At 43.8% G+C, this 15,039-nt stretch overlaps 2 protein-coding genes across 11 annotated transcripts in view; both read left to right on the top strand.

Annotated features, from left to right (window-relative positions):
• The window catches only part of USP54 (ubiquitin specific peptidase 54), a 135,236-nt gene extending 124,683 nt beyond the window's left edge, over window positions 1–10,553 (top strand). For all 4 annotated transcript variants that reach the window (XM_080642728.1, XM_080642730.1, XM_080642727.1 and 1 more), the window contains 3 exons: window positions 2,149–2,267; window positions 6,918–7,104; window positions 9,036–10,553. In XM_080642728.1, coding sequence (XP_080498854.1) covers window positions 2,149–2,267; window positions 6,918–7,104; window positions 9,036–9,595 — 866 coding nt within the window. In that variant the 3' untranslated portion in view covers window positions 9,596–10,553. The remainder of the gene's footprint in view (window positions 1–2,148; window positions 2,268–6,917; window positions 7,105–9,035) is intronic.
• Window positions 10,554–12,973: 2,420 nt separating this feature from the next.
• Window positions 12,974–15,039, top strand: part of PPP3CB (protein phosphatase 3 catalytic subunit beta) — a 54,258-nt gene continuing 52,192 nt past the window's right edge. For 4 of the 7 annotated variants that reach the window (XM_080687667.1, XM_080687666.1, XM_080687664.1 and 1 more), the window contains exon 1: window positions 12,974–13,167. In XM_080687667.1, the coding sequence (XP_080543793.1) occupies window positions 13,083–13,167 (85 nt within the window). In that variant the 5' untranslated portion in view covers window positions 12,974–13,082. The remainder of the gene's footprint in view (window positions 13,168–15,039) is intronic. The other 3 variants (XM_080687669.1, XM_080687668.1, XM_080687665.1) reach the window with 1 other exon arrangement.

The following is a 15,039-nucleotide window of genomic DNA, read 5'->3' as shown; positions in this document are numbered from 1 at the left end:
GTCTAATTAGCATATTACGCTTTTATTATTATAGACTAGAGGCCCAATGCACGAAATTCGTGCAAGGGGCTCGGCCTTCGCAGCTGCGGCGGCTGCCTCAGCCCTCGCAGCCCCAGCTTCGTCCAGAAGGATGTTTGGAAGGTCACTGAGCTGTCCGGTCTAATTAGCATATTACGCTTTTATTATTATAGATAGTTTAGAATCTATCTCAAAGAGATAAAGACTATTTTATTTTATTTTTTAAAAATATATTTTATTGATTTTTTACAGAGAGGAATGAAGAGGGAGAGGGATAGAGAGTTAGAAACATCAATTCAGCTGCCTCCTACACACTCCCTACTGGGGATGTGCCCGCAACCAAGGTACATGCTCTTGACCGGAATATAACCTGAGACCCTTCAGTCCGCAGGCCAACGCTCTATCCACTGAGCCAAACTGGCTAGGGCTAAAAGACTATTTTAAAAGGCAAAACTATAACATTACACATAAGAGTAACAATAATTTCTTAATATAATGCAGTTACCAGTAATCATATTTTTTCAGTTGTCCCTTTGATGTCTTTTCACAGTTGGTTTACTTCAAATCAGAATCCACACAAGATTCCCACATTGCATTTTGCTGATTTGCTTCAAGGCTTTTTTTATTTTATTTTATTTTTAGACCTGTAAGATTCCTTTCTCTTTTACCCCCATTTATTTGTTAAAGAAATTTCATCATTTGTTCTCCTCATTCTAGATTTTATTGATTATATTCTAGTAGAGCTTTTTTTAGATTTTCTAAACATGTTCTTCTAGCCCCTGTTTTTCCTATAACCTAGTACTTAGGGCTAGAGGCTTGATTAAAATCAGGTTCCATTTTTTAAAAAAATATTTCATAGGTAGTACTTTGAACTTCTTATATCAGGAAGTACATAATATCTGATAGTCTTTCTTGTTACTCTTTATCAGTAGTAGACATCATCTCTACCATCTATCAAATCCAGAAATCCCTTAACAGATGGCCACCTCCACCTCTGCTTAAATATCTTTAAAGGAATCAGAGTCTACTCCTTTCAGGACAGTGGTCACCAACCTTCTGGACCTCATGGTCCGCAGACCACTGGTTGGTGACCGCTGCTTCTGGAGGTTTCAATAGCCACTTCCTTGTCTAGGGCAGTGGTCGGCAAACTGCGGCTCACGAGCCACATGCAGCTCGCGAGCCGCGGTTTGCCACTCTGTTGACTAATGAGTTTGCCGACCACTGGTCTAGCAGGATTTTGAGGAAGAGGTAAGCATTTAGTGATTGTTTAGAATTTAAGTGATTGAGCCCAGCTGGCATAGCTCAGGGGTTGAGCTTCAACCTATGAACCAGGTCACGGTTGGATACCTGGTCAGGGCACATGCCCAGGTTACAGGCTCGATTGGGGTGTGCAGGAGGCAACCGATCAATGATTCTCTCTGATCATTGATGTTTCTCTCTCTCTCTCTCTCCCTCTCCCTTTTTCTCTGAAATCAATAAAAATATATTTTTTTAAAAAGAATTTAAGTGATTGAGAGAAGCTAATGGAAATAAAAGAGCATTACACATACAAAATGTTACTGAAGAGCTCCTATTTATAATATTAGGAAGCAAAAATTGAGAGACTTGAATTTTAATACTGGTTAAAGAACTTACTGTTTGTCAGATCATGGAACTTATTTTCCCATAATGTAAAATGAGGAGGTTTGATAGATGATTACCCGATCATTTCAATTTCTAACTAGACTATAGACAGTTTCTTTGTCATCTCAGATGCTCTAGAGAATCACTATGTCGGAAAATTTCCTCTGTATGTATTATAAGTCTTGGGTCCAAGTCTGACAGAAGCAAAGTTATGTGTTTACAAAAATGAAATGAGGCAAGATGGGGACATTCAGCTATCTCTCCACAGAGCCCCTTCTCTACAAGGTTCTTCAAGGCCTGTGCTCTGAGACCTTCTTGTGGCCTATAAGAAACTACCCATATTCTGAAACTCCTATTTCTACATTCCAGGAGCATACCCTCAATTAGATTTAGGGATGCATATTTGTTATTTAATGAAACAACTCCTGAATTTTGTGCTGTGAGGCTCAGAGTTTAGGCTCTAAGTAAAGGGGTGGCTTCAACTTGTATTTACCTTTCCCTCCTCAGGCTCTGCAGATGACATGGGAAGGAGGTTGCACTCAGCCCCTGGCCTTGGTCTCTCAAAGACCCCAACAGCAGAAATGGAGCAGAGTCTCCATGAAGCCAGCACAGTTCCTGCTTCTCAGGTAGCAGTCTCAGTTGCTAAAGTGCTGTACATTGGGTGGGATGTTGGGGAAGAAATTGTGGTGATATGAGTGGTTGGCTTGGTGGTAAGGCAGGGGCATGGTAACGTGGAGCTATTATATGAAAACCAGGTCTATGATTGAGCTTCTTTTGAGTGAGAGGAGATTGCCACTTGGGCACTACCTTTCAAATACATTTAATTCAGGTCTCTACTAGTGACTCTTACCTTATTCTCTCCCAAATCCCTGGGGACAGGGTCTGTGGGAAAACCATAGGTCTGGTTTTATGTGTTTATCTATGTGTGTCTGTGTATTTGAAGGCTACTCCTTGCTGAGGCCCCAGCAGGGAGTATGGGGATAAACACAGTGCAGAGAATTTTTGCTGCATCTCATGTAATCTCAGCGGCACTGTTGTCTTAGAGAGAGAGGAGGTCCCAGTCTCTTCTCACAGTTTTGTAAATGTCTGTCTATTCAGAGCATCTCTTTCTCTTGCTAGGTAAAATATGGTATAAGTGAAAGGGAAGAAGAAACTGAAGGTTGTAATTTGGGGGAAAGCTATGTGCACTCAGCAAAAATGAGGACACATAATCATTATTTTATTGACACACATTTAGTTGGAGCCCAGGGGAATGTCCCTTCCCTGTAGCAGTTCTGCCAGGTGTGTTATAGGGTTTCCCAGGGTGAGAAGAGTCCTAGTAGCTTGAGAGGGGTCTCTAAGAAGCAATGGCTGCTGATTTGGGTCAGAACCCATTGCACTAATCCAAGGAAGAGATGGGATGGAATTTTGTTTTGCCTTTTCCTCTCCATCTCAGTACATGATTGAGTGAAGTCCAGTGTGCTTTCAAGTTGAAATGAAGCATTTGCATTAGCAATAAAAGAAAAATGATTTTAAAATCCTCCTTCTGAGGCCTTTCTTTTTTTAATTTGTTATTTATTGATAAGGGAGAGAGAGAAAGATCAATTTGTCATTCCACTTATTTATGCATTCATTGGTTGATTCTTGTATTTGCCCTGACTGGGGATTGAACCATGACCTCCTGGTTCATAGGTCGATGCTCAACCACTGAGCCACGCCAGCCCGGCCTGAGGCCTTTCTTACATAATTAATGCGGTAATCTGTAGGTGAAAGGGACAGGGACACCCACATCAATAGAGATCACAAACTCAAATAGTTTCAGTGCCTGGGTTTATAAATTGTGCCTTTTGAGAAGTTCACACAATTGCCCAAAGTAAGATGAGTTTTCATTACAGTAGAGGTCAAGATGCAAAGCATCAGTGCATTGAACCTTGTTCACCAGATTAGTTCAATAAAAATTTAGAAACAGGTTTTAAATATGTGGTATAAAAATAGAAAGAATTAATGAAACTGGGGCCGGTGAGCAGGCGGCGCCAGACTGCCAGCCAAGGTGGGTGCCAGCGGGGGCCCCCCAATTGCCCCGCTGGTTGCCCCACAGATTGGTCCTGATCGCTAGCCAGGCCTAGGGACCCTACCCTATATATTGGGAACAGTCTCTTAGATTTAAAAATTAAAACCTGGCAAGGCTACTCTAACACTGAAAAACAGGATGATGCAGCGATGACATGCATGGACTCTGGCTTGCACATTTTGTGGTCAGCCCTGATTCTGACACTTATAACTGTGTGACAAAGCCAATTAACTTCTCTCTGCTTCAGTTTTTCCACCCATAAGGTGGGGAAATGGTACTACTGCCTCAGAAGGATCATGTTATTTACTACTTTTTATAATCAGGGCAAAATATGTAGCTGTCCATACAATAGCAAGATGCCTTTCACCTTTATGAAAAGCATGGTCACTGGTGCATGCAGCGTCCCAGATTGTGAGAGGGATGTCCGACTGCTGGTTCAGGCCCAATTCAGGCCTAAACTGGCAGTTAGACATCCCCCAAGAGGTACCGGATTGGGAGAGGGCACAAGCTGGGCTGAGGGCCGCCCCACCCCCACAACCCCCTGTGCACTAATTTTGTGCACTGGGCTTCTAGTATATATATAATAGGTAAAGGGACCTGAAGCAGATGCTAACTGAATTAAAAGAAGCTACTTTGGTATGGCAAGATTAGAGTCTGACAAGGGAAGGATGGAGAGTGTTGACAAGTGAGACTGGAAAGAATATAAACAAGAGTTATATCATGAACCACAGTAAGGAGTTTGGGAAGATAAAGAGAAGTGGACATACTGGAGAGCCAATTAGGAAGCAAAAATCAGTGGGTTGGTGCCTGCCTGCCTGGTTATAGGGAAAGGAGAATCAAAGATCATATCCAGAAATTATGAGTTGATTTATAATGATATATTTGAGGGAAGAGAATTATACAATTTTGGATATATAGGGTGGGGCAAAAGTAGGTTTATAGTTCATATGGGAATTAATAAATAATACAAGAATAAACTCTGTGTTTTGTGTAGTCATAACTGTAAGCCTGCTTTTGCCTATCCTATATTAAGCTTGAGTGGAGATATGTGGTAGGCCTTAGGATGTGAGACATATAGGCTTGAAGTTGAGATTTGTGCATCATAGCCATTGAAAAGAGGAAAAGAATATTGTTAACGAGAAGACCAGGATATATCCCTGTAGAGTATCAGATTCAAGGTAGTTCTTCTGAAAAACTCAAAAAGGGGACTTGGCAAAAGGGACCAAAGAGATAGAGGGAAAACAGGGAAGTGTGGTGTCACTTTCATCTGTCCTGAAGAAAGGAATAGTTGTCTGTGTCACATGCTAAGAGGACCTGGTCCTTAGGCTATATGGTAAATGCCTATGTGCCATGCTATGGTAGATGCTGTGAGCATATTGATAAAACAACACAAATTCTGTCCTTGAATAGCTTGCAATCTAGTAAAGGAAATAAGATATACTGGCATATAGATTATGTTTTTTAGATATATTTTATTGATTTTTTACAGAGAAGAAAGGAGAAGGATAGAGAGTTAGAAACACTGATGAGAGAGAAACATCAAACAGCTGCCTCCTGCACACCTCCTACTGGGGATGTGCCCGCAACCAAGGTACATGCCCTTGACCGGAATCGAACCTGGGACCCTTGAGTCTGCAGGCCAACACTCTGTCCACTGAGCCAAACCGGTTAGGGCAGCATATTGATTATTTTATTTAATTTTTATAAAGTGCCTGTAATATTCCAGGTGCTGTTCAAGGTGTTGGGGATACTGGAGTAAAAAGAAATGTATTCTACTAGGAGAGAAAGACAATAAACCAGTTAATCCTAGACAATGTATGATACAGAAGAATAAAACAAAGCAAAAGGAGAAAAGGAGTAAGGAGGTAACTGGTTATTCTCAGGGTTATTTTTAAAAATATATATTTTTATTGATTTTAGAGAAGGGAGAGGGAGAGAGAAATAGAAACATCAATGATGAGAGAGAATCATTGATCTGTTGCCTCCTGCATGTCCCCCACTGAGGTTCGAGCCCGCAACCTGGGCATGTGCCCTTGACCAGAATTGAACCCGGGACCCTTCAGTCCGCAGGCCAATACTCTGTCCACTGAGCCAAACCAGCCAGGGCCTCAGGGTTATTTTTGATAGAGTAGGGAGGGAAATCGGCTCTAAGGAAGTAATATTTGATCAGAGGCCTCAGTGATATGAAGGTGTGATCCATGGGAAGAGCATTCCAGGTAACAGAAGCAGTAAGTAAAAAGGGCCTAAGGTGAAATGAGCGTGGCATGTTTGAGGACATTAAGAAGGTTAGAGTGTAAAAGGTGCAGGAATGGTGTTGGAGATAAGTGAGAAAGATTGGCATTGCTATATCACATAGGAACTTGCAGGCTACAGTAATGAGGTAGCGGGCTATAGTGGAGATAGGAAGATCAATTCAGAGATTGTCTCCAGGGCCCAGTTAAGTTGAAATATGAAACCTATTGGTAGAAATAGTACTTGGCAAAGGCAACTAAAGGAATTGTGGATAAAAAGTGCAAAATTAAGGGTAATGTCAACATTTGAGTATGGATGACTTTAAAAAATGTAGTACCTGGAGGAAGAGTTTGGAAGAATGTTGGTTCACTTGTGTACATATTAGTGTTTCACATGTTAAAGGGGAAATTTCTGAGATTTTGCCACAAAAGTGAGTGACTAATGGAGTATAAAGCAGGGTATACTGGTAAGCATCAGTGGGTGCAAACTTGACAGGCAAACAAAGAGATTGTGGAATGTAGCAGCGAGAGGAAAGAAAATCTAGTAGTAGAGTTCTTGATTGTACAGTTAGGGATATATATTTTGGTTTCCAATATTTAGAGAGAATATAGAATTTTCTTTTTCAATCTCTCAGGCTTTTGTAATTTCTCTCTTATTTCTTCTTTATTTTTAAATTTCTATTCTCTTTAATTCTACTGTTAGCATTAAGGAGTTTGCTAAAGACGTAGATGATAGGGTTGGGAAGGTGAAGGCTATGAAGAAGACAAGTTAAGAGAAGAGGATCTACAGTTTGGTGTCTCCAGTTTATAGTGATAAGGAGTTTCTAACAAGACTAACAGGAAGAGTGACTGAGTAAATTAAGTTCTTTCCAGAACAAGGCATGTTTGCACTTTAGTTCCCTCCATCTCCCCCTCATTGCCTCACTGTGTTTACCTAACCATATCCTGCTATGTGTTAATTCTCATCTCTGTGTTTTTTATCGTCTCATTATAAGGATTCATCAAACGCAAGGAAAAAGGCTTTGGAAACCGGGCACCGTTGTTCCAGTTCCTCTTCCCTCCCTGTCACTCATGACCCTCCTGTGTTTCTCCTTGGTCCCCAGCTCTACCCATCCCAACCACAGCTCCTGTCCCCAGAAGTCTTGATGCCCAGCATAGCAGGGGAGCCCCATAGACCCCCAGGTAACTCTCCCCAAGTCTAATATTATGTGTCAGAATGTGATACCTTTCCAGGGACCTTAAGGTTCAAACTAGTCCAACTATAAGTAGGTGTGTGTGTGTGTGTGTGTGTGTGTGTGTGTGTGTGTGTCAAGAAGGGGTTGTAAAGGGACATGAATTATTGTTTTAAGATGAAGCATTGAGCTAGATGAATTGTGATTGAGTCATTTCTTGGGCAACATGGTTCTTAGACTAAGGGTCTAAACCAGAGTTCCCAGAATCTAACTACCCATGAAAATGAACTGCTTCAGTCCTGATAGAATAAGCTTTTAAGTGATTCAGGGTAGTTAATACCCAGTCTTTAGGATCCCCCCACAAAACCAAGTATCATCTCTATTCGTTTTCTCTCCTTCTATCCCCTAAGTCTCAGTTGAAGGATGGTTTAGGAGGACAAGAGTGAATAGGAGACTTGGGGAGACCCTGTACATGGAATACCCATGCCACATATACAGATCCAAACAATCCTAGGGAAGGTGGGCAGCATCCATCTGGTTTTCTACTAGTACATTGTGATATTTCCTTCCTTTCCTCTTCATGGGCTGAATCTACAGTTTAAGGCACTGATTCTCATGGGAAAGGGGAAGTGATACTAGCATCTAATTGGTAGAGGCCAGGGATGTTGCTAAACATCCTACAATGCACAGGGCAGTTTCCCTGCACTCCTTTATCCCCCAAACAAAGCATTACCAGCTCCAAATATCAGTAGTTCTAAGGTTGATAAACGTTGGCTTATGGATATAAATGCCTTAGGGCAGGGCTGGTTGTGGTTCTAGAACAGAAGATAGAGTAATATTGTTGATATTTGTGTCCACATTTTTGTTGTTGTTGTTGTTAATCCTCACCCAAGGATATTTTTCCATTCATTTTTTAGAGAGAGAGAGAGAAAAAACACACATCCATGTGAGAGAGACACATCAATTGGTTGCCTCCTACATGGCCCGACCAGGGCTGGGGTCCGGCCTGCAACCGAGATACATGCCCTTGTCTGGAATTGAACCCAGGACCCTTCAGTCCATGGTCCAGCATTCTATCCACTGAGCCAAACCAGCTAGGACTGTGTCCACATTTTAGCAAGATTTGGATAAGCAGGCCTTCTGGATAGATGGACTTTCTATTACTCTGTGGAGCAGCCAGCTAGCCAGCTTCCTTTCACAATTGTTAGGGGCATCTGATCATACAGTCAGCATTTATTGCCGCCTGTTCTGCACCAAATGCTATAGTGAATTCAGAGGAGAAAGAAGGAAGCCCTCTACTCTTAAAAAGCTCAGTGTTTAAATCAAAATATGCATACATACATCATATGACAATATAGTACAGATATTGATGGGATATAAAATTGAAGAATGGGAAGTATTTTTTAGAAGTGATTTTTGAAGTTAGTTATTTTGTTTATTTTACATAAAGGAGAATTAATATGTAGAAAAGACATTTCACATTGCATATGTGGGAGGTGAGAACAAAAGCAGAGATCTCAGAATGTGCAAGAATGTAGCAGAGACAGCTTAACTGGAGTGAAGGTACCATGTTAAGAAAATGAGTGATGTTTTGGAGTGGTGGCTCTAGGAGTAGAGCTGTCACAATGAGAGTATACATTGCAATATTAGGGAGACATTCTAGTGTGTGTGTGTGTGTGTGTGTGTGTGTGTGTGTGTGTGTGTGTAGTGGAATGAGGTATGGCAGCATCCAGGAGACTACTTTATTTGCCAAGGTTGAAGGTAAGAGACTTGATTTTTATGTAATTAAAATGAAATTAAAAGCAAAGGTAGGCTCCTCCTTCCCCTTGTGTGTATGCTCTTAGAGGGGTGGAGAGTTGGGAGGAACAGCCAGGAATGGTCCTCTGGGAAGGAGAATGGTTTACTGAAAATGCTCAATCTTTGGTTCTTTTCTCTTCCCAGGAACTTCAAGAAGTGTCCAGCCGTTTCTGGCTATGTGTGACAGGGGTGAAACTTCCCAAGGGGTCAAGTACACAGGAACGACTTTGAACTACCGGAGTCTCCCACATCGTAACAGAACAGATGCCTCTTGGGGACTGTGGTCAGAGGCCAACCAGCATATTGGGGCTAGATTCCTGACTACTCCAGGGTACAAGCCTCAGCTAACCCACTCTGCCACTCTGCCTGAAAGACACCAGGGTCATCATGTTCCTCATGCTCAGTCATGGGGAGATCTTTTCCATTCACCCTCCACCCCTCCCATTGTTCACCCTGTGTCCCCACCATTAAGCAGTCTTCATGTTCCCCTGAGGTCAGCTTGGAATTTGGGTCCTGTTCCAGGGTCTCGATCCCCTGGTCCACGGAGAGTAGATATGCCCCCAGATGATGACTGGAGGCAAAACAGTTATACCCCACAATCTGGGCACAGGAGGACAGGGGGACAGGAGTTTCTGTATGTTCTAGCAGATGCCCCTAGAAGAGAGCAGATCAGGGCTAGAGCCCTGCAGCACAGCAGGTGGTAAGGGTCACCCCTTTCCTTTCCCAGAGCCACAGCTTTCTTTTTAAACAGTACTGTGGCAGAGTTCATACCTTACATCCCTGCCAGGATTGTGCTAATCTCATCTCATCATAGAGTTGGCAGTTTCTCCTAAGGGTGCCAGGAATCTCTAATGTGATGTGGCTCTTTGAGAAGGCATATTTGAAATTCTAATTTCCATTCACCTAGCAAAAGGAAGCAGCTGCTATTTAGGGCTTTATTTGAGCCACTTTAAAAATGAATCCATATTACTCTGGACACTAGCCATTCCTTAGGTCAGTGGTCGGCAAACTCATTAGTCAACTGAGCCAAATATCAATAGTACAACGATTGAAATTTCTGTTGAGAGCCAAATTTTTTAAACTTAAACTTCTTCTAATGCCACTTCTTCAAAATAGACTTGCCCAGGCCATGGTATTTTGTGGAAGAGCCACACTCAAGGGGCCAAAGAGCCGCATGTGGCTTGTGAGCCACAGTTTGCCGACCACTGCCTTAGGTCATCACTTTAGTCCTGGATACTTTATGCCCATACCTGTATCTGAGCCCTCATCCTCTGTTCCTCTACTATATTACCAAATTCTACCCTTCATTTTATCTGCCTATCCATATTACCTGTCTTCCCCATCCCCCCCTTGAAGGGACATGAAGCCCTGTGGTCATTGTCCTGACCACAGGGCAGCCCATCTACCCAAGTGTTATAGACAGTCAGCCTTCTCTGTGCTCCCAAACCTTAGGCCTAGAATGCAGAACTGCCAACATTTGCCCTCTGAACAGATGGAGTCAGGCACACTAATACACCCTCTTGTCTCAGCAGCAGAGCCATTACTGCCACTTGCTCAGCCCCCATTGTAAACCCTCAGAGTCAGCTGACCTATTTTAGGGCCAAACATACTGTTTTTGTAAAGTATTTTTCATTAATAAATCTATAATATAGTTCTATTTAATTCCTTGTCACTTAATTGTCTTTTTAAGCTCTTTTTTATGCTCTTGTTCTTTTATATTGGTGTGGGCTGGCCTGGATAAGCAATAAATATCAATTCTCACACACACACACACACACACACATATATATACTAGAGGCCCAGTGCACAAAATTCGTGCACTCGGGGGTGGTCCCTCAGCCCAGCCTGTGCCCTCTCACAGTCCCGGAGCCACTGCGGGGAGTGGGCCTAAGCTGACAGTCGGACATCCTTAGCACTGCCACAGAGGCAGGAGAGGCTCTTGCCACTGCTGTTGCGTTTGCCAGCCATGAGCCCGGCTTCTGGCTGAGCTGTGGGATCAGGCTGAAACCCCCTCTCCGACATCCCCCAAGGGGTCCCGGATTGCGAGAGGGTGCAGGCCAGGCTGAGGAACCCCACCGGTGCACAACTGGGACCAGGGAGGGACCGCGGGAGGGCTCCAGGGTGTGTCCAGCCCGTCTCACTCAGTCCCAATGGGCCAGACCCCAGCAGCAAGCTAACCTACCAGTCGGAGCTTTTGCCCCCTGGTGGTCAGTGCACGTCATAGCAACTGGTTGACCAGCCAACTGTCCCCTGGTGGTCAGTGCACATCATAGAGAGCAGTTGAGCGGCCTTAGCATATCATTAGCATATTATGCTTTGATTGGTTGAACGGATGACCGGACACTTAGCATATTAGGCTTTCATTATATAGAATATATATGGCTTTTGAATGAGTGAAAGTGAGGAGCCAAAGAGTTTAAGGGTTGAAGGATAGTTGAAGGATATATATTCAAGGTAGGAGTCAATGTGCCCTAAAATGGAGTGACTTTCCTTGTTATTGCTGCCGCCAGTATATTTTCTACCCCTTTCCAAGAGGCACTAAATACATTACATGCTTTCTCCTTCCCTCCTTAGGGAGATTTTTTAGAGATTTGAACTCCTTTTACAAATTCACTCTTGATCTATGTATCTTGGTGCCCTCCCTCTATAAGTTTGTGATGTGCCTCCTCTCCCTCCCTTGCTCTTTCCATGGCTGCTCCTCCCTTCCCTTCCCCTGTGGAATTATTGCACTTCCATGCCTGAAATCCACTTTTATCCCTGTCCCACTCCCAAATTCTCCTCCCTCTAAAAGGTATTTTGTGTGCTCCCTTTGCAAAGAATACCTATTGGGTATTCCTCTTCTCTTTTACCCTAGGCCTCAGGATCATTGAGTTTGACAAAAAGAAGAGGTAGAATGGTGCTCTTTGAGACCTTTGGACCACTGCTTACCTAATTATCACCCATTATGAACAGATTCTGAGCACAGTCATTACTGACAGGAGGATGGGCAGGAATTTCTCACTCCTCCCACTTGCATCCTGTGCCATCAAGATACATAGTGGATGTGCTGGTCTCTATCCATGATCCAATACATCTGCTGGTGACACACACTACTAATAATTATTGATTGAGTAGTCAATCAGTTCTTTTTTAAATATATTTTTTATTTATTTCAGAGAGGAAGAGAGAAGGAGAGATAGAAACACATCAGTGAGAGAGAATCATTGATCAGCTGCCTCCTGCACGCCCCCTACCAAGCCCACAACCCAGGCATGTGCCCACACCGGGAATCGAACCGTGACCTCCTGGTTCATAGGTCGATGCTCAACCACTGAGCCAGCCAGGCATCAATCAGTTCTTGTCCTCTTTCCCATGAATATCCGTCCCTATTTAGGTTTCATAAGTCACCTGTGCCCGGATTCTGTATGTGCACAGAAACACCACATGAGGTATTTCTTATGAGGAGCTAATTTCCAATTCTCTTATTCCTCTGCCTTCCAAATCTAATTTCTGTATGAATCAAGAGGTAGGTGTGTTCTTTTCAGGTGAATCTGTAGACTCTTGGAATATCTTTTGATGTCATCCCTTCCTTTCCCTTACCTATTTGATTCTTAACCTTGGAGCCTAAACTTCCCTACCAGCATTCATTCTTACTCTGTGCCATCAGTCTTAACAATTCCAGGTTCTAAACACAAGGGCCAGATTTCTCTCTCAAACACCACTTTGAACGATCACTTTGTAGAACCTGCAATGCCTCCTCTATTTCTCTTGTCCCTTACCAACCTAAGTGCCCAGATCTGGTAGACAAATTGTTATACACTTGTTTTTCTATTAGTAGGAGATTCTGAGATTTCATCATTTCTTTCCATCTTACTGGAAGCTCCATGAGAGCCTGTCCTGCTTTCTAGCACTCCTTCACCACAGCAATTAGCTATGGGCAACTAACTCCTCAGGCTTTGGTTTTTGCCTGCCCAGAATTTTAACTTGATCCCTTGGCCTCGTCCTGTTTCTCTAGCCTCAGTAATTTTGACTAAGTCCCTAGAGCCTGCCCCGCCCCCGCCCCCGCACGCGCGGTGCATGCCGGTCTTAGCCCCTCTGTAGGGAAAGAGGGTCCGCCATGTTCCCCGGCGGCGCCGCCGCTTGGCTCTGGTAGCCGCCGCCCCCGCCCCCTACCCCGCCCGGCCCAACGCGGAGCCGAGCCCCGGGCCCAGCATGGCCGCCCCGGAGCCGGCCCGGGCCGCACCGCCCCCGCCCCCGCCCCCGCCGCCCCCTCCTGGGGCTGACCGCGTCGTCAAAGGTGAGAGGTGGACGGAGCCTGGGGGCCCGGCCCGAGGCGCTGAGTGAGGGCGGGCGGAGACCGTCCCTCCAGAGCGGCCCGGAAGGGCGGGCGAGTGACTGGCTGCCTCCCTCGGGGAGTGGCCCTTGGGCGGGCCCCTGCTGGGCTGGGCTGAGCTGGTGGCGGCGGCTCCGCGGTCTCGCCGGCCTTCAGGCCGGGGCGGGGGTTTCGCGCTCGGTCTCGTAGCCGAAGGGCTGAGGCTGCTGGGCTCCGCGACGAGCCCCTTCCTTTTCCCACTGGGTCCGTCAGAGCGGCTCGAGGCCGCGATGAGCTTCCTGCTCTGCGACAGCTGCACGCCCGGCTGCCGGGACGGACCGAGGGGCTCAGACCTTCCGCCACGCGGAGCGGGTGATGAGCAGTCAGAAATCTCGGCTTTGGCCCACGCCCGCTCCCCAGTGACAGACGTCCGCCCTGCGCGCCCCCAGTTAGAACCAGCACCCCGGGTTCGCGCTGGGACTCAGCTGCCACCCTGCGCGGGGGAAACCATATGGGATTAGACCAGGGTGAAGGGACGAGGCAGGATTTGGGGACCCGGCTTTAAGTGCAGAATAGATGGCGAAAAGGCAGCATAAAAGACCAAAAAAAAAAAAAAAAGAAAAAAAGCCTTGTAGATAGAAGCATTTACAAAATTTAGAAAACCGGCAACACTGGTCAGAGGCCTAAAGGGTTATCCCTTCCCTTTGAGCACACACCCATACACTCCCCGTAGAAAGAAAAGTTAAATATTTCTCAGCTGGGGCCGAATTTATGGATGTTTATCCACAATAGGTCAGCAGATTAATTTAAAATAGAAAAATAAAGGGCTAATGGAGAGTTACTTAGATTTCCATGCTTTCTGGGAGAGCCCATCAACTGCAAACACTTCCGTGGAGGTGAAAAACGATTTGGAATGATTTTTTCTTTACCATGTAGCTTGGTCAATAAATTGAAATCATTATAGAATAAAGTTTTTTTATTGTATTATGTTTATTCTTGAAAGATAGATACTTCATTTATTTATTTTTTAATATAGTTTCTCAAATATACTGGCACAATGTTTAAACACTGTTAAGCCTAGTGACCAGGTATGTTTCCATTAAAATATTTAAAAACAAGAAAAAGTTTTTCCTTTGTGTTATTTTAAGTTTTCAATTTGAGCCTCCTTTAATAATAACAATAATTTGTATACAGGCTTCTGCAGATAATTTTTAAAAGTTAGTAGTATATCCGGCTGGGCCAGGCCTTGGAATGAGTTGAATAAAGAGTTTATGGGATCCTGGTCCTGTGAAATCTTTTTAAAAAAGAAAGAGAGAAAGATTGGTAGTTCAGGCATTCATCCTATTATGAAATGCCTGAGTTTTTGTCCAGGTGGCACAAGAGACATGGGCTGCCTCTTCATTTTCTGATTATATATCTGTGTTATATGGTCATTTCTTGGGCACTTTCACCCTACTATTAGATGGGACAACCAGTCACATTCATGAACACTGAGTTTATGCTATTCTTATGCTGTGTATCTTGTCTTTTGTCATACATATATATACAGTATGTATACTTCTTAAATACAGTAAAAATAAGATTTTTAAACAAGGCGTATTCCTTAGGGGTAAGATGTGATTCCAAAACAGTCATACTTGAATATGGAATAAAAATGATTTAGTAAATAGAAAATCATAGTTAAATAGAGTTTATAGATATAAGATCTCATGTACAAAATAGTATATTTTTCATCAAGACAACTTTCATTTCTTTATTGTGTTTGTTAGCCAGTTGGAATGCCTGATATGGATCACATGTTTATAGAGATAGTTTGCAACAGACTAGTTTGCACATGGAGTCTTATCTCTGGCTTAC

This window comes from Plecotus auritus (genome assembly GCF_963455305.1).
Source record: "Plecotus auritus genome assembly, chromosome: 9".
In the NCBI taxonomy this organism is placed as follows: domain Eukaryota; kingdom Metazoa; phylum Chordata; class Mammalia; order Chiroptera; family Vespertilionidae; genus Plecotus; species Plecotus auritus.
The sequence above is the reverse complement of the archived record's forward strand: the minus strand, read 5'-3'. Positions and strand labels throughout refer to the sequence as shown.